This window comes from Liolophura sinensis, chromosome 7 (assembly GCF_032854445.1).
Source record: "Liolophura sinensis isolate JHLJ2023 chromosome 7, CUHK_Ljap_v2, whole genome shotgun sequence".
Lineage (NCBI taxonomy): Eukaryota > Metazoa > Mollusca > Polyplacophora > Chitonida > Chitonidae > Liolophura > Liolophura sinensis.
The window spans coordinates 38,387,446-38,406,955 of record NC_088301.1 but is presented as its reverse complement, the minus strand read 5'-3'; the positions used below and the strand labels follow the sequence as shown (position 1 = coordinate 38,406,955).

The 19,510-nt window shown below is 36.9% G+C and overlaps 2 protein-coding genes across 3 annotated transcripts; both read left to right on the top strand.

Annotated features, from left to right (window-relative positions):
- Positions 1-916: 916 nt before the first annotated feature.
- LOC135471688 (NADH dehydrogenase [ubiquinone] 1 alpha subcomplex subunit 7-like) lies at positions 917-3,297 on the top strand. The gene is made up of 4 exons (XM_064751005.1): positions 917-987; positions 2,219-2,265; positions 2,563-2,709; positions 2,977-3,297. The coding sequence occupies exons 1-4, from the start codon at positions 928-930 to the stop codon at positions 3,068-3,070; spliced, it is 348 nt and encodes a 115-aa protein (XP_064607075.1). The 5' UTR covers positions 917-927; the 3' UTR covers positions 3,071-3,297.
- Positions 3,298-4,534: 1,237 nt separating this feature from the next.
- LOC135471833 (FGGY carbohydrate kinase domain-containing protein-like) lies at positions 4,535-19,491 on the top strand. 2 transcript variants are annotated; one of them, XM_064751217.1, is made up of 16 exons: positions 4,535-4,720; positions 5,621-5,832; positions 6,457-6,574; positions 7,450-7,601; positions 8,747-8,835; positions 8,977-9,104; positions 9,318-9,446; positions 10,030-10,127; positions 10,348-10,455; positions 11,076-11,137; positions 12,448-12,604; positions 13,348-13,422; positions 13,749-13,869; positions 15,691-15,785; positions 16,797-16,858; positions 17,137-19,491. In XM_064751217.1, the coding sequence occupies exons 2-16, from the start codon at positions 5,647-5,649 to the stop codon at positions 17,213-17,215; spliced, it is 1,659 nt and encodes a 552-aa protein (XP_064607287.1). In that variant the 5' UTR covers positions 4,535-4,720; positions 5,621-5,646; the 3' UTR covers positions 17,216-19,491. The 2 variants fall into 2 exon arrangements, with proteins under 2 accessions (XP_064607287.1, XP_064607286.1); XM_064751216.1 differs by having other exon boundaries at positions 5,618-5,832; positions 17,137-19,490.
- Positions 19,492-19,510: the final 19 nt, after the last annotated feature.

The window sequence follows — 19,510 nt, the reverse complement described above, 5'->3', positions numbered from 1 at the left end:
ATGCTAATGATTTTCTTTTCTTGTCTACTGAGTAAGGTACAACAGAACAGTCACTTCCTGCTATCACCACTTACATCTGCTGTCCACTGCAGGTGATTACATATTACAGAGATGTGCTTTCAGACGTGGTCATTGTGCGGATTTTGTACCGACTCAAAGCTTGAATAAATCCATTAAGAAAAAAACACTCTTTTATTGACGCTACTATTCTAAAATTCCATGACTTTTCCAAAATCCATGAATTTCCTAGTTTTCCATGACCCATACGAACCCTGCCCGTAGTATTAGGTGCAGAGGTATGTTGAGCAAGTCAGCGACTAACAAAGCCACATAACTTTACAACTGCCCTCATCTGAATTGACGAGGACATAAAAATTTATTCGTCAAACCATTCCTAGATCCTAATCTGATTGTATTCCGTCGATACGTGCAGTAACCTACTGTGTTCGCACTCTGGCTTTGCCTGTTTCATATTACACTACAGCCTTACAGCATGTGTAAGCAATGCAGATTTGGTTCAGTGATACACGTTGCCCTTGTTAAAAACCGTTTATCACCTTCAAGACATGATTTAAGGTCTTAAACTTGCACCGAAAGTTGAGGCAGTGAAAATGCCTCTACATAAGTACAGGATAAGTATACAGAGGAACGTGTCAGGGGTAGAAACGCGTCTTTTGTACCTTAGCAAGTTTTGGTGGCGCTGACTTATCCATGCTTGCAGTTGAAAAGGAAGGCGTAAGGGACTTACTTCCGGCATGGAGTTCCCTCCTCCGGAATATTTTGTGTCAGTCACAAATTTTGACTTCGAAATAGTTTGTGATAAATAAATAAGTATATTTGTGATCGTTTTTTTTATTTTTTTAGATTTTTAGCAGACTCACGACATTTAACAAATCCATAAGAAGATAGCCCGACCCTAGGGCAAACATGGCAGCCAAGAGACAGCTGACTCCGTTCCTGGCAAAAATTCGTGATTTTTTGTTATGGGTGGGTATTATATCGATCCTGCTCCATTCGAGATCGAAATCTTAACGACTATAAAAAAAGACTTTCTTGTGAGAAAGTCCTTCAATTTTTAAGAAATGAATTGTTACGTTGTTTTGAATGACACTAACACTGAGTGTTGTTGTTGTAAATTGGATAAAGGTCGATGGATACAGCTTGAACACGTTAAATGTCTATGCAGTGTATTTTGTATCTGACATTCATGGGTGCAACGATTGACCAGGTAAATATTTGAGTCGAAATGGGGTTTTAACGTTGAGGCTGTTATCACGTGGTAGAGTGACATCAAGTCATCGAAGAGCTAGTTGAGGAATGGGTAACTCTTATCGAGAGAAATAAGCCCCAAATGTCTCGCATTTTCGGGACCTACCCAGTTGCAGCCACCATATCGATAACTTACCAGCTGCTATGGTATGGTCTCGAAAAAGGTGATCACTTGTCATGAACAGACGTGATTGCCATACAACATTTTGGTTTGCATGAATCTCGCAACAGGTTCGTTAATAACAGAGACCATCTCGTTATGCACATGTGAACAGCGGTAACTGTTCATTGGCGTCAATCTGACACATTTGTGGCTGTTTACCTCTGTAACTCCCGTAACACATTGTGTTGCTCAATGAGAGTTGCCCCACTGCAAGTTTACATTTTGGCGCGAGTAAAGTCCGTGGTCTCATACGCCGTAACAGTCATGTTGATTTATGGTTCATAGATGACAACAATCGACTTGTGCAATTGTAAGGCCAACAGTTCTCGGTTTGACCATGTTTTGTCCCTGTGTTTCTGTGTGGCAGAAAGAATGTTAATCCCTAACTGCTTGCACTCAGACTGCTCAATTATAATTACTTTCTGATTTTTCCAGTAGAAAAGAAACATTGTGATACATGTCCAATGCATCTGACAAAAACAAGTCCAGGTGGCTATGAGCATTAGAACAGTGTGGTATATCTTTAAGAGATGGTGATGAGCTTTGTGTCACAAAGAATGACAGAATTCTAAAGTAACATATGAAATTCATATAGATTTCATTTAAATCCATTGGAGCATCTCCTGTGACATTGAAGGTAACTTGGTTGCTGTCCACATTTAAATATTTGGTATGCAGTGCTAGCTTGGTCTATGGAATTGCCGTACGTGGGAAAGTTCATCATGTATTCCTGCCCCTAGATAAAATTGCTGGCTGTCAAATGATTTTCATAATATTTCATTTCAGCGAAAATACAACCAGGCTCTTCGATTTGAAGAGGAATTAAGCCCAAGGTGAAGAAAGATTTAAATACCATAAAATATTTGCATTTTGGAAGCAATTCATCAGATTTCTCAATAAGCTTACTCTCTAATGGCATAAATCTGACAGCCAGAAGAATTTCAGTATTGCTGCCTGATATTTGTGTCTTGAGTTCCTGTTGTTTATTTTAATTTTTCTCAAATCCTAAGCTGTGTATACAAAAGCTGGGTTATCATGCTTTTAAATAGATCGCAAATAAATATTTTGTGCAGCGAGTTGATGCCTAAATGTAAATTGATGCTTTTTGGGTTTTTTTTGTTCCTGTGAAGAACTCAAGCGCCACCTGTTCTACCTGATGGTCCTTCTCACAAGCTAAATAACAATTACTACTATACACGTGATGGGAGAAGAGAAGTCAATCCGCCAACAGTTGTCTTCACTGAAGGACAAAAGCTAGTTGGTGCAGGTCAAGAAATGTAGGTGTTTTAACAGCACCTCAGCTGATAAAATCTGTCATGTTAACAGTTTAGGCAATCATAATGTAATTACGCTAATATTGGGTATTATGGTTTTTCTTTGTAGTCATACAGTTGAAGTGCATTTAGCACTACTTGAGTTGAGAAAATTCAGCATTTTGTCTATGTGTGATTGGAAAATATAGTCTTGAAAAAATAATGACTCCAGTTAGTATGTTGAATTAATGCATATATGTAAATACATTTCTTGGTCATTACTAATTTCAGCCAAGGCAAACCAAGGACACAACTGCTTCCAGGATATGGTTACAACTGGGAATCAGGGCAAGGAGAATATTTACAGAGGAAGTCATTGACGTAGCTAACGCGAACTCACATTTGTTTTTATGTAGAACATCTTGTGTGAAATGTGCAGTAATACAGTAAAGGCCTTGTATATAGAGGAGTTATTCCCAAGTTGATTGTGCTAGCTGTGTGTTATAAACCTTTGTGCGATAGTAAATTCCAAGATGGAAAGAGTGACGTCAGTTTTCAACCACAGCCTCAAGATACCTTCAGGTTTGTCTATGTAAATAAAACAAAAAAAAAAAAATGATTTAATTCTATGTCTTGCAGTTGTCGTCTTGTCTTTAATCTTGTTACATGGTATTAGAAGAAAACTGTGGCCAAGAATTAAACGTGGGACATACCATTATTAACATTTTTAGTATTCACAATTTTCGATGCATTTTATACACATAACTATTTAATTTTATAGATTAACTTATATTGGCAAGAATGCTCATCCAAATGCTTTACAAAGTTTGTTGTCAGTGTGTAAGAAAATTGTGAATTATTAAGATGGACACCACTGTGTGAACGTTTGAAAAAGTGAAGAATTATAGTAGTTCACCAGACTTCGTGCAGGTGCAGAACAGTTGTACTTGCATAGTGCTGGGCCCCTAGAATTACTTATTAATTTTATTGGTGTTAAGCATTACACTTAAGAATTTTATTATATAGGACATACACCATGATATGGGGCTTGCTGGATGTGATAGTTGAAGTGGTCACTGGGACTTTCATGGTCTTGACCAAAGAGATTTGGTGTTTGTGTCCAGCTTTAGGTTTCAGCTGCGTCTTTAAGCTTTTTCAGGCTTTTTGGCAAAGGTTAGTGGTTTACTCCTTACTCCAGTTAAATCCACAAAGGAAGGCTATTACTACCGAATAAGTGAGAACCTCTAGAGCACAGTGTTAAACGCCAATCTAAGAAATTAATATATGATGGCTTTCAGTTTCGTGTGTGTGACATAAACATGAAATATGTGGTCATCAAGAAACATTAGACAGCTACACAAGCATTAGCAATTGATTATTGTAAGCAAGGAAACAAGAACAATGAGAGGGGGAATTTACAGATTACAGATCTGGCTCAGTGAACCTGCATCTTGTGTGTTGTAGCATTTAAATCATCTTAGCCATCCACTTGGCCAGGATCTAATGCTTGGATTGTGGATTAATGCCCAACAGAAAAAGAGTTGTATGTGAATCCAGCACTGCTATAGCTTATCACCTGTTGTTTCAATGAGAATTTGGTAACGTGATGCAACCTGCAGTGGGCCTTCCAGATACACATTACAAAGTGTAATATATAATTCAAGGGAGAAAACATTGTCCTCATTTAAGATATACCCATTTGCACATTTGTTTTTCATGGTTGACTATGTATTTCAAGACTGATCTTTTTAAGACTAGATTCTTTTGGATTTGGTTAACACCTGATGACAGTTGTGACGAGTACAAGATAGAAAGGTGTTCTGTGCAACAGGATGATGGAAAACAAGTAGCCAAAAACACAAATTAAAGGGAGATAATTTCGTAAGGACAGAGGCTGTCTCCTCTTGATTATTCCTTCAGATGTCCGCTAGGTGCCGCTGCCCATGTCAGTTTCATTTTCTCCAGGAGAGGGAAAGGCGGTTATATCGATCCTGACTCGATAACATTACGAAGATTTTATCACCTTAGAGTATGAGTAGGTTAAATATAAGATGTGTCGTCTGTATGTCCCAGAATGTGGGTGCACGATAATGCTAATACGTGAAACAACATCCACGTTCTTTATGTACCAAAGTACATGGAAGTGATGCATGTTGACAGTTCTGTTGATGCTTGTACTGAGATTTCGGAATATTGCGTGTGACATCTTCAGCTGTAGATACTTTTGATCCTACAGTTATATGTTATCATTTGTCATCAGCAACTACTGGGTAACTCTGACTGTACATATCTATATGTGTCATTCTGGCTGCTAACAGGGAAATAGGAACCATATGTAGGCATATGCGTTTTTGTCAGGAGATTTGTCAAGTACACTTGTGTAGACTTACAGTTAATAACGTACCTGTTAAGGTGGGGTGGGGTGGATACCTTTAGAGCTCTGATTGGATTTCTTGTGAAGTTATCAGAGGTCTTTATCTTATAAAACCCATAAACCCATGAAATAAACCCAAAGAATAATAAACTACACGTAATAAATTGTGGCAAATATGGTATGGCTATGTGTATGTATGCTTGGGTTATTGCATTATATACTTAATCATTTTTAAGCCATATGACAATAAAGAGTCATTAGGTGTGTGTACATATACTGTGTCGATTCCATGCCGTCTTTGGAGTATTATGCAGACACACACAAGATATCCTACCTTGTCATGTTATACTGGCACCAGTCAAAGCAGTCTGGTATCCTTGCTCTAACCTCCCAGTGCTGAAAGCAAATACAAATGTAATCCTGATGTAGATAAAATACATGCATGTACTTCCAGAGAGTATGTCTGTCATATTGATACCATATTAGCCCCAATGCATTTTAGTTAAACCAAAAAATAGTAGGGACATTTAGCCACTTCTTTTTTCTATTTTATTTCAGCAGCTGCTTAGCTGTAAATAAGACCTGCAATGGTGGAGAGAAAGTATTACATTGGTGTTGATGTTGGCACTGGAAGTGCACGGGCAGCCATAGTCAGAGATGATGGATATATTGTTTCAGTGGCAACGGAGCCCATCAGAATATGGAACCCCAAACCTAATATGTATGAGCAGTCTTCAGACAATATTTGGAATGCTGTCACAGTCTGTGTTAAAGTAAGCACAGCAAGATGTATTAGTCAGTGAACAGTCAAGTTCAATTGCAGGTGGATCAGTGTAGTAGTACTATTAATAATGGAAAGTATATCCAAATCAACCTGCAAATAATCATGTTTCAAACGGACTGTGTCCTGTTTCCTCCCATAATAATGCTGGCTGCTGTCGTATAGTGAAATATTCTTGAGCACAGCATAATAAATACGTCTGAATTTGCTGTTTGAAAGTGAAAAGTTTTAGATGTGAGTCTTCTTCATCTTTTTTTTTTTTTTTTTTTTTGACAGGTTTAACTGTCAGTCACAAGATTTATTATAGTAAGAGGTTTTAAACATGAAAACATTATTATTGGAAACATTTATGCAACTTTTTGAGGCATAGTAAGTATACCCAAGAGGTGAAATAATTACATCTATTTGTGTCATCTTGCAAAAGATCAGTGATATCCCAGTGGGCTCTAGTTTCTATCCACCCAGAAAATTCATGAGCAAGGCATTGAGATAAATAAATTCATTCGATTGGCAAAAGGCTGACTGTTTAATTTTGTAAATTTGTATATAGTTGAAGGTAAATAGGGAGTCTGCAATACTAAGTAGAACCTTACATATATTCCATACTTATTTCCAGAAATTACTGGCTGGATCGGGGGTTGACAAGACATCAGTGTTTGGCATTGGATTTGATGCCACATGTTCCCTGGTTGTAGTAGACAAAGATTTTAAGCCTGTGCAAGTCAGTGACACTGGTATGTTGGTCTGTTGGACCTTTGTAAGGTGGTATGTCGTTATCTGTATTTGCATATGGAATGTCCCAGTTTATCATTTGCATGAGTTACCCAAATATATATAGGCCTACATACATATTTTTCACAAATATTAATTTTGGTTCTGTCCATTTGTGTGCAGTCAGGCCCTGGTTTATTGTGCAGTGCACTTTCACTTTGTAGTACTTCAGATCAAGGTTGAAAAAAGCCTGAATTGCTGGTTTTCATAGTCAAAGAAAACACTAAAACATGTTATATATCACATAGAACACTATGGAACACTGTCGAGGAAATTGTTTGGTCAATTTTTTAAAAATTTTTCCAAGCAAGTAAAATGATTTCAAAACATCAGATTATAGGGTATCACTGACATTACATCCATATTTTTTGGCTTAAAATGGTTCGTTCTAATGTCCATTTGGCGAATAAATTCATTGATCTATATGCATATGCATTTAGTATGATGAAATACATTTATTTGATTGGTGTTTTATGCCGTTCTCAAGAATATTTCACTTATACGATGGCGACCAGCATTATGGTGGGAGTAAACCGGGCAGAGCACGGGGGAAACCCACGACCATCCGCAGGTTGCTGGCAGACCTTCCCACGTACAGCTGGAGAGGAAGCCAGCATGAGCTGGACTTAAACACACAGCGACCGGATGAAATATAGCAGTGTGTATTAAATGGCAAAAACGTGATGTGATGTCACTGTTCCCCTTAAGGCCAGAAAAGGCTATGGGTATTTATTTTGATTCAAGTATTGTCTGGTCTTGATAAAATTTTATGAAAGATCATTTTCTGTAACCTTCGATAAATATTGAGTAAAGTCATGTTGAAGTTCATACTTTTCAGGGGATGAAGTACGTAATATTGTCATGTGGATGGACCACAGAGCTTCTGATGAAGCTGACAGCATCAGTCATACTGGACACAAAGTCTTGGACCAGGTTGGAGGCACCATGTCACCAGAAATGGAACCTCCAAAGCTTATGTGGCTCAAGAAGGTAAGGTAATGATTCCTAATGCATGCATATCATGTTAGCCTCCTGTCTCTGACAATGTCTGAGCTGTTTGTGGCCACATTTGTGAAAGCAGATATGCCCATCTTGGCCTCCCTTGTCACTTTTTAGGTGGATAAATTTTGAAGTGATTACTCTGACATTTCCTTAAAATTGTGGTTTTAATAATTCAACTGCAATAACTTTTTCTGGGTTTTCTAAGTGATTAAACTAGAGGTGCATACTGATAAGTAGAAATCTCCAAGTTTATGAGCATGGGCCTGTTGCACAGAGCAATCATTGCCTATGTTGACTGAAACTGCGATGACAAAATATTCTTTTAACACATGTTGCCATGATAGCTAAGATCAAGTTAGCCTCGAATGACTTTGTGCAAACAACCCCAGTAGTATCTCCACATCTCCACCGCATATCTTCATTATATTCGAGGGTTGGTGATTTGGTCATTGCATTTGGAGGATGATTTGGTTGGCAAAGCAAAGTACATGTAGTATTACATCAGAACAGTGAAGATGTTGAATGGACGTGGACAAATTGTTTTTGTTTAACTATTCTGAGACACCTCCATTGTTTCACTATGATCTTCAGCTTCCTGAGTTAAATACCTTTACTAGAAGACATTTTGGCAGTGGTTAAGACATACAAGGTGTGTTTTCAGGCATGGGTATAGAATATGTAGATTCTATGGCTGTCATTGTTTGTGGGATCATAGGGACAATAAGCAGTCCATGTGTGGCCATTTGTGTAGACTAACATCTGCTGTGGTATCGTTTGTCCTGCACCAAAGTGGTTTGTATATTTGTATGTACCAAGTCACTTTGGTTTCATCCAACCATATAACTGACCCACCATTGTAAAAGTGAAAATTCTTTTACAGAACAATCAGATAAATAAATACGGCCACTGTGAGTTTAAGTCCACCTCATGCTGGTTCGTCTCCAGCTGCACATTGGAAGGTCTGCCAGCAACCTGCAGTTGCGCGATCATGGGTTTCTCCCACCATAATGTTGCCTTTGTATAAGTGGAATTTTGTTGAATACAGCATAAACACCAGTTAAATAAATAGATACCTTCAGTTCTAAATAAAAAGCATTGCACAATTCTACCTTTCACTTCTGTTTTCTTGTCAGCACCTGAAAGAATCTTGCTGGGATAATGCAGCCCACTTCTTCGAGTTGCCAGATTTTCTGACATGGAGGGCCACAGGGTCATTGTCAAGGTAGTGATATTCACTTTTTATGCGTTACTGGACTTAGGAGCAAGAAAAAAAAGACCATATTTCTATCATAGAGTAAAGCAGCTGATGAAAAAAAGAGATGACAAAAATTGTGTAATTATAATGCATTATTTTATCCACCAGATCCCTGTGTTCTGTGGTGAGTAAATGGGGATATCAGGCTGACGGTCAGGGCCTAAGCTCTTGGAGTGAAAGCTTTTTACAAAAAATTGGTCTGGAGGATTTGGCTGATAATAACTACAGCAGGATAGGTGAGAATAACATTGTTCATGTCTGACTTCATAATGAGCCGACAATTCATCGTTTATTATGGCAAACAAAAGATGATTTGATATATTCACAAAAGTTAAGCATTTTCTAGGCAGCCATAACATCTAGGAGAAGTTTTGAGCTCAGTCGAAAGTAGGGTTGAACCATACTTTGGGTTTTCTTGTGTTGTAAAATTATTCTTATTTGTGAAATAGGAAATGATATCAAACCTCCAGGATCTCCCTGTGGAGAGGGGTTGTCTGCAAAAGCAGCAGCAGAACTGGGCCTAATGGAAAAGACACCCGTTGGTACTTCCATCATTGATGCTCATGCAGGAGGACTGGGTAAGACACAAAAAACATATACATGTACTAGCCATCAAGAATATTGGAAAGTAAAAATCAGAAAGTTTCAGCCTTACTTCAAGGTATTTCTAGTAATAACCCTACAATAGCCCCAAAATATTTTGTTGATAACTTCCGTTGGGTGAGGCACTAATGTTAATTTCAAGAAAGTAAAATGTTGAAAAGAAATGTTAAATGAATTACTGTATTTCAGCTTAAGTTTGGTATAAAATTAAAGATAATTAAAAATAAAGGCATAAAAATGGTACTATTGATGCCAATACATAATTTTTTCTGATAAGAAATTAATGAGACAAACACACACAAAAATTTTAAGTAGATCAATCCATCAGAATTTATCAAAACGTGTCACTTGAAAATTGATAAATTTTAAGTGAAATACAGTAATATAAAATGATTTGAGGATTTCAGAACTTTGGGAACCTGGTACGGCTGGTGATCAAGTGGCTCATTTATGTGGTTTACGTGCATTTCACCATTATGTATTAATTGATAACTAATGCCCAAAGAAATTAGGAATAAGACATTGATATCCATGACATGTTTTGTGCTTTCAATGCAGGTTGCTTAAGCTGTAACATAGACAGCCCTGGATTCCCAGAGTTTCCATTATCCAATAGACTGGCACTCATATGTGGGACATCCTCATGTCACATGACAGTAAGTTATCCTTTGAGAGTTTTCCAACTTTCTCTGCATGTGAGAGGAATGCTGACTTGAATTAAATATATGCTTTACAATTGGTTGTCAGTGGATTTCCTATTTGAAAGCAATTCTATACCCATTCTGTTTTAAAAGGATACATTATCGTTGCTGATTGGCTGCTCTTACACTGGGATGCTTTTTTTTTACACTATGTTTCTATGTTGTAACATTCAAGCTGTCAGAAGAGCCAAGATATGTGGCAGGAGTTTGGGGACCACATTATTCCGCCATGATCCCAGGCATGTGGTTAATTGAGGGAGGACAGAGTGCAACTGGTAAATTGGTGAGGACACCAAAATTACAAACAGAAATCTAGTAGCAGTATTTTATTTGGGTTTAAACATCTATCCCATTTTCCACATCTTGAAGAGATAAGAAATGTTTAAAAGCATTTATTGTACTGTGTTTCTAAACTAAAAGGCACTGTACATTATTTACTTTTTTGTCAATATATTTTCCACCAAAAAAAAACTTCCTGATTTTTTTGTTCCTATGCTGGAATTTTGGTCACATCTGGTCACCAGGTTTTTCTGTCACAAATTTCTGTCTATACCCTAGATGGATACTTTGATGGCCTACAGCGGTCTTACTATAAAGTCGTCACAGATTTATTTTTTTTTATCATTTGATTGTTGTTTTATTTCCATACTCAAGAATATGTCACTCATGTGAAAGATATTAGGTTTGTGGATGTAGGAAACCAGTGTCTGTGGTAAATCACCAATCTTTGGCAAGTTATTCAGAAATATACACCATATTTGTGATAAACAAGTGGTCTTTAGTGAATGTTAGGCTGCGTGAACATCCACACCAACATTGTCACCTTCTTATTGTCACCATGATAGAATCAAACAATGTAAAATAAAAAGTTCTACTAAGGGCCTCCTTTCATTTTGCATGTAGCTGGATCACATTGTTGAAACCCATGCTGCTTATGCGGATGTGGAAACAACCGCTGCAACAAAGTAAGTTCAATGATGCCTTTTTGTATTTTTTTTTTTTGAAGGGAAATTTTGTTATTTGAAATACATAGCTGTGGTTAGTTCTTGTTTTTGGTGGTGGCATTATTCATTCATTCATAATAAAACTGTCGTTAACATGACTAACCTTTCAGCAGAGTCTCTTAGTGTTGATTTTGCCAAATCCCTAAATTTTCGTAAGAAGGTTCCCTGTAGGCTCTGTCAGTCTTCCTCCCAGCGTAATTCACTTGCTGCTGTCATGATAGCTGAAACACTGCTAGGTGCCAAAGTAACCAACACAACACAACAAAAATTCTACACCGCTTATCAACAAAATAAGTAGCAAACAATCGTCAGTACCTAGCCACTCATTAGGTGACGATATTTTGCCATGTTATAGCTATCTAGAGTGACACTAAATGTCACTCTTGGAGAAAGTACAGACAAAAATGCCTAATACCCAACCAAAGAGTATCAGCTCTGTTCCATGTCCAAAGGGCTGATGTTTCTTTAGTTTGGCGCTCTGTCAGGGCGATGTTCATGAACACAGGTGTCGTGTTTTAGCAGTCCTCTTTGTCCTTGTCCTACATGGGTGTAAGCATTTGGCCTAGCTGGACCTTCTGATTGATAACACACCCTTTCATTCAGATTTTGGGAAGATATTTTTGTAATAAATCAGACTTTGCTGATGGAAAATGATGCAAAGTCACAATATTTTTCTTCAAGCAATGACTCTCCTGAGGCAGTTTTCTTGCCTGCTCATCATGACAAGTTACTGCAGTATCCTGCCTAACATGTACACATTGGGACACTGGCAGCCATTCTCAGTTCCCAGCTCATAAAATTGTGGTTCAAAATGCATCAGTTTGTCACCTAAACTACCCATATAATCCAGTTTATTGCATCAGTATATGTCTATCCAATATAAGAAACCACAGTAACAGTTGAGAGCTAATAGGTTTTGTGACGTGGCAGCCTATTATCACATGACACTTTCAGGGTTAGTGATTGGCCAAGGTCCTAAGGGCTAGTGGGAGTGAATTGTCCACCAGTACCGTATCCCCCAACTTCATCTTCTCGGCTGTCATCACTTCATAGAAGTTTTTTACATATTTTTCTGGGATAACTGTATCATTCTTTCTATGTACATATTAGTGGCACACTTTATGTTCATTTTAATATTGTACCGATACAATGGCTGATTGTGCAATAGTTATATTATTCGGGAGGTGAGAGGGGCTATATATCTGTGCAATACGTGATGGCTTTCTTGTTGGTATGTCATTGTTGATCACTTTTTATTTTCATATTGACAGAGGTGTGTCTGTGTATGCAGTTCTAAATGACATCCTCAAAGATATGGCCAGTAAGAAGAGAATCCCTTCTGTTTCACACTTAACAAAAAACTTTCATCTGTGGCCTGATTTCCATGGTAACCGAGCTCCATTAGCAGATCCCAGTTTGACAGGCATGGTAGGTCGACCTGAAGACATGCATATGACTCAAGTTTGGATTATTGTTAAGATGGAATACAGTTTTATGAAAATTGATCTGTTGGTGTATATATATATATATATATATATATATATATATGTATATATTGAGTCTTTCATGGATCATGTGCATATGCTTTCTTGTACTTCAGATTTAACTAAAATTTTGTAACATTCTTGAAGTCTACTGTAGTTTTTTTAACTACTTATATGAATGTAACATTTTTAATAAGTTTTTTTAGTACCTTATAAAGGTACTTAAGGTAAATGCACAGCAGACTCAATAGGTCTTCAGTATGACTAAAAATACTACTGTAATTCTTCAACCTTATCACATGTTTGCAAGGTGCTTTTTCAAGCTTATTCTTAAGGCATTACTCTATTTCTTCTCATTTTTGGAACAGCTAGTCTGCTAATTTTAGGCAGTATATATGTAATTGTAACAGGAATATTGAATTTATTTTTTCTCACATGGTTAGATCATCTAATGACTATCTTTACTTTTCCAAAAGGCTGGTTAAGATGTGTAATATTCTCCCGTCAACACTACAAATATGTGTCCCAAATTTTGGAATACATGTAATCAGGGTACTCTATGTACATTGGTAAGATTAGCCTACATTTTTTGGGAAGCCCTGAAACTAGCCAATCAAATCAGTGTAGTTTTGAGGAATTGGGGTAGTAGAAGAAGCTGATATATGTTTCATATTTCTGTTTATGCAGATTTCTGGGCTTACCTTATCTGCCAGCAGTGAAGACTTGGCAATCTTGTATTTAGCTACAGTCCAGGCATTATGTGTAAGGACAAATACACATGTACTTTCAGTGACTTCAGTCAATTAATGTGGTTACATTAACTCAGAGTAAACAAGTAAATGGATATTTATATTCATAAAACTGCAAGTTATCTTATCAAGCAAAGAAGTATACTGGATTGTTTCCTTGAAAGATTTCAGCAGGGGATTTTCTGTCTGAATCTTAAATAGGCCAAAGTTGTAATTAGCAACTACTACGTTAATATTAGTAAGTATATATTTACATGTCTGTAGCTTAATTGTTTGATGGTGGAGCAATTTCATAATTGTAACTGTTGTATTCTCGAGCATCTTATTTCATTCATCTAGTATGGAACACGGCATATCCTGGAGGAAATGAAGATCAAAGGACAGGTGATAAATGTAATTTACCTGTGTGGAGGTCTGAGAAAGAACCCTCTCTTTGTGTCCATGAATGCAGATGTTACAGGTAACCATTATTGAATGAAAATGCCTCTGGGTGATACATTGCTCCCTCGAATTTACGCGGATCGATTTACCACGAAATCAGAATTAAGGCAATGGTGTGGTGTCCCCCACAAGTACGTTCTCATAAGTACGTCTCTAGGCATAACTTAGGCCAGATTTGAGTGTATGTTGAGTGTAAGTTTTTAATGTAAAATTAATTAAATAAATGATAAATAAAAACTGTACTGACTGTCGTAATCCTACGCATACCGGGGTAAGCCAAGAGGCAAGAATCCTCCTTTGTGTTAATTTTGAGTGACGAATTTGTTGTCATCAGTCCAGCGATGTATTAATGTGTTGCTGCCATCTATGTTTTCTTACACATTGTCAAGGCGAACTAAGGTTTGTTCTCTGAAAAATACATTATTCCAGAATATAATAAAGAATTCTTGATATATTGTCATGGAGGTCTAAAGTTTGCCTTTCTAGAAGATAACAGACTATAGATTAGCAGATAAAGCAATCCATTCAGTAATGCTTTGCATGGTAAATTACTTTACATGTGATAATGTTTTTTTATTATTTCAAGACAAGAAGAGATGAGACTTGCTGGAATTGTTATAATTGTTATTGTTTTATTAAATCGGTTAACTCGATCAACATAAGGACCTGAAATTCTTCTGTACATTCGATCATAAAATTGTCACCAGTCACGTTCAGATTTCTGCTTCTTCCATCCATTACAAATTATCTCCCTTGCCTGGATTCGATTTTGTGGAGATTTGGGTCCGGACGAGCAGGTTATTTCAAGGGAGCAGTGCAATTGTCTTCAACAACTTTATTCTATCATTTAAACTAATTAAAGTGAGATCACTTTATATACATGTTTCAGAGAAATGAGTTTATATTTTAGCTATTGTGGGATGTTAATTAATTATTATTACATGTACACGTGCATATTTTGAGAATGGGAAAGTGTGCCATGCCGTAGTTTGTGAGTGCAGGAATTGAGCTGGGAAGATCTGGATTCAAACAAATAACAAAATGAGGCAGACAGTTGTTTCAAGTGAAGCAATAATATCCATGTGCTACATATTATATAGGCTGTTTGAGATAACAAAAACACACAGAAAGTTACGCAGCATTAAAAACTTTGATGACAGGATTCTAGTAATTTATGTGTATTTTTCCAAGTAATTGACTTGAAAGTTGATGGGTCTAAGTAAAGTTCCAGGTGTGACTAGATTAATTCAAAGTGTACAAAACTTGCTTAAAGGAAAAAAACCCTAAAAATCGAAGTAGGCATTGCTAAGTAGACCACTTAAAACTATGCATAGATATTCTTTAATTTATTTTCTTAGATTTTTGTGAAAAAAGTTAAAGGCGCTCAAACATTTGACTGCTAAGGTAGGCTTTATGGACCATACTATCAGAGGTTAGGAACTCTGACGTCACAGGAAGTTTTATCTGACTCTAATCACGACATAGAATTTTGGAATAACTCTTTTTAGCTATGAGTAAAAGATTACGCAAAAATTCCTGCCTTCCGGTAAACATCAGAAAAAAAAGGTAGTTTTCAAACATTTAAATGCCTTTCAACACTCTCAAAAAAATCTGAAAAAATAATTGAAAGTATTTTTATGCATAGTTTTTAGTTGCCTTTATGATGAGCCTTACTTCATATTTTAGCTTTGTTTTACTTTAATTTTGTGTGACTGCCGAGAGTTACTGCCAGTGGTTTATCGTGGATACAGACTAGGCATGTGGTTCATTTGTCCTGCAAATATCGTGAACATGTAATAATCCAGAAATACATCACATATTTTGACGTTTTTACAATCAGGGATGCCAGTAGTTCTGCCTGAAGAGAAAGAGTCAGTGTTGTTAGGGGCTGCCATGTTGGGGGCCTGTGCTTCAGCCAGTCACTATTCTGTACAGGTTTGTCATTTGTCAGAAAAAGCTCTTTGGTTACTTGGCATTCATAGCATTATAAACTGTTCCTGAACACGTTAACTTGGTTATATAAAGCACATAATTAGGATTCATTGTGGTACTGTATATGAACTCAAGAATACTTGATGGTGGGAGGAAATAAGGCAGAGCCCGAGGGAAACCGAAAACCATCTGCAGGTTGCTGTCAGACGAGCTATTATAATGTTGTATGCGTACATTATCTTCAGAGCACTTCTGAATGTATGGTAATTAGGTTATACTTTTATGCATTGAGACAGAGTTGGATACCAATGATATTGGTGAGATGAAGCAAGTAGTAATTTTTGACCCACTACTACAAGGACTTTTTTAAATTTGTTTTCTAAGTTTAGTAAAACTAAGGTTGTTGTGGAATAAGTTTGTCCAGTCATAAGTATAGCATATGTATAAGGAAGATATTGAAGTGTAATTTCTCATAAAGTATAGATGACTGTGTTGTGAAGCCTTATTGGATATCTTAGCAAAGGAAATTCATGGTCTTCTCTGGAGTGTGCCTTTCACATATTGCACAGTTGTTTACACTCACCACAGCTGTCATGATGGATGATCTCTGAGATCTACAGCCTGCTAAAGAATGCAGGTGAGGCCTCCAAAATTGTAGGAATTAGCATAAAAGTGTTTGTGGAGGTCTTTACTTTCACAGGAGACACACTGTAATTAAATGAATGAGGTGCAAGATGGCAGAATGCTGGCACTACTCCAAGAAAATTAAATGTAAGAATGTATGACTCCTCTGTAATCATCTCAAAATGTCTGAGTGACGGTATTGCTAAGTAGGACTTTTAACACAAGAATTTAATAATGCAGTGTTCAGTGTGAAAGTCACACCGGAGAAAAGACATTGAACTTCTTAAGAGATCTGATATGACCTCAAGTTTTGACAGTGATCTCATTTTTATAATATATTAGTTAAATAGTTGTAGAACATACATGTGCCCCACAAATTTAATTTTACAGTCTGCTATGAAGGCCATGGGTGGGAGGGGACAGGTCATGACTCCTAACCTTGATGACCTCAGGTAAGGTCATCCTTAACTTTCCTAATGTATTATTGTACATGGGCATAGACATTTATGTTACAATGAAAAGTGAACCTGCATGATTGTTATTGGACAGTAAAATTTGCTTGTCACTATCCCTCTGTATTTCGTTATTTAAAAATTCTGAGGAGTTTTATTCCTACATAAGTTTACCTCTCAGAGGATCCAGTGTACATTTCTGTGGGATTCAGTAGAGAATAATTTGCACTCTCATGACAGAGGTGCACAAAATTAAGATACTGTCTTTTCATTTGTAGCTTTCATGACAAGAAGTACAAAGTGTTTCGGCAAATGGTGGAAGACCAGCAACAATACCGTGCCTTCATGAGTGATTAAGTGTTAGTCCCGTGTGATGCATTACCCACTAATTCACTAGTCACATGTGCAAGGTTGTTATATGATATAAGCACTATAGCCACACGAGAGATGCCGTCAATATTATGTGATGAACATTTGTATGTGTATGCCTATAATACATTGTGAACTTATAATCAGGTCAACTGATCCAATTACTCAGTAATTAATCAGAAGTAAGTATATATAAGATCCCAGGTGTTACTTTCTCTTATTGTCTTCAATGTGCAGTGCCTGCTTCTTTGTATAAATGTGTAAAACTTGATCACCTACATCAGTAAAGTGCCAGGGGCCACTTTCATAAAACTTCATAACTTTTTTTTCACTTTTCTTGTAAATGACATGGCCATATGGCAGTATAAGCTAGACATCCTTCACAAAAAAAGCTACGAGAAATAGGACTTAAAATGTTTGGTGAAAGATCCTCCCAGAAGGCTAATTAAGGTATTGATAATAGTAAATCATGGAGTCCGACAGATTTACAATGTGTCGTGTATGTGTACATTATAGACCTGCCAAAGTATTATGGAAGCTACATTGATGTTTGGATGCATGAAACTTACTGCCATGAGCTACATGAAAGTGCATCAAAAAGTGCATCATTTGGTGACTTGGCTTAAAAGGTATGGGAGTTATTACTTGTAATCATTGACAACCAGTATTTTGCAATGTTGTGATACAGTCATCATTGGACATTTACTAACTTCATTGTCTACTTTATTTATAATCAGGTCAGTATATGAGTGGCAGATTTACTGGTAAACTGGAATTGCAGTTGCTGTAAGTTATTCAGTAACTTCTTTTACCTTTAAAAATTTTTATGTGGTATTATCACAGGTTAGTCGCAAATTTGAAATCCAGTATTTGTTATGCTTTATTGTGGATTTCACTCTCATGAAGATGTAGGACAAAGCTGCATATAGTTGAGTGTGTATTATTTTCTTGTTGAAAAAGTAATGGCTGCAAAACAATACAGGTCGAACCTTCAGTTTCATCTGCTCATCTTTGATCACAAAAAATTGAGAACTTTTTCATACACAGATGCATGATTCAGGCATTTATTTATGTTACTGAGAAACGGTGCTTAATTTTTTCATGAAGGCTACACATTTTGTGTCAAGATACCAGTATTTGTTCAGATCCTTTATCAAGATTAAATATGCGGTTATAGCGATTACATACAACTCCTATCATGGCATTTACCGGTACACGCTACATTTAAACTGCATATGAAAATAAATCTTCAAATTAGAAAGCCTCTGAATGAAAATAATTTTAGTCTACCATACAAGGGTTTAATTCATGATGTGTATTTTTGAGGTACACATACTTTTAGCAAAATGTCATGGTTGGCATTGTCATTTCCAGTGTCACTACCACTTTGCCTGCCTGAAGTTTAATATGAGAGCTGCAGGCGGTCTTAGTATCAGCATGTATGGTGTTTCCCTTCAGGAATTTCATGTCCTGAGAAACAAGGACAAGGGTATATATAACACCTTACCCTATTTCTTCTAATTTTGGGACACCTGGTCTGTTCTTTTTAGCCAATATATATGTAATTCCAGCAGGAATATTGAGTTTCTTTTTTCTCACATGGTTAGACCATCTAATGAACAACATAATCATATCTGTACTTTTCCAAAAGGCTGGGAAAGAAATGTAATACTCTGCTTTCAGCACTACTAACATCCGTCCCAAAAATTAGAAGAATTAGGGTAATTATAATTGATATTGATTCCAAACGCTTTGTGGAAGAGGCCCTAGTAAATATCCAATCCTCTAAATCCTGAGTAACAATTAAGAATGATTGAGACTGCCAGATGTAAATACTGGCTCTACTATGTATTAGCAATCATATCTTTCAACTGAGAGACAGAAGCTCTAACCTCCCTGTCAATGCCGTTTTATTTGTTAAGTTTACTTTGGTTTAACTCTGTACTTCAGAATATTCCACTTTCAAGGGTTATGGGTGAAGGAACGTAGGCCCTCTGCCAAAAAACAATTGCCCATTGCACGACACTTTCCAAAGTAGCAGAACCTTGGTTGGAGGAAGCTTCTGCCATAGGCCAAGAACCACATAGCAATGAACAGAGCAAATCTTTAACAAAATGATCCATTCACCCACTATGTTAACCTTTTCTAACGTCTCACTGCAACAGCACAATGCTGGAATTGACCTATCGTTAAGAAAAGGAGGGAATAGGAAATACCACAGTGCCCCCAACAAGTTGGGGAATCCTCAAACTTCCTGTGTAACGCGGAGTTGGAGTTGGATTC

Coding starts and splice junctions, on each gene's coding strand:
- LOC135471688 (XM_064751005.1), top strand. CDS start 928: ATGGCAGCCAAGAGACAGCTGACTCCGTTCCTGGCAAAAATTCGTGAT. Junction 988..2,218: donor TTCGTGATTTTTTGTTATGG/GTGGGTATTATA, acceptor ATTTCATTTCAG/CGAAAATACAACCAGGCTCT. Junction 2,266..2,562: donor GAAGAGGAATTAAGCCCAAG/GTGAAGAAAGAT, acceptor GTTCCTGTGAAG/AACTCAAGCGCCACCTGTTC.
- LOC135471833 (XM_064751217.1), top strand. CDS start 5,647: ATGGTGGAGAGAAAGTATTACATTGGTGTTGATGTTGGCACTGGAAGT. Junction 9,447..10,029: donor TGCTCATGCAGGAGGACTGG/GTAAGACACAAA, acceptor CTTTCAATGCAG/GTTGCTTAAGCTGTAACATA. Junction 15,786..16,796: donor CCAGTCACTATTCTGTACAG/GTTTGTCATTTG, acceptor TTAATTTTACAG/TCTGCTATGAAGGCCATGGG.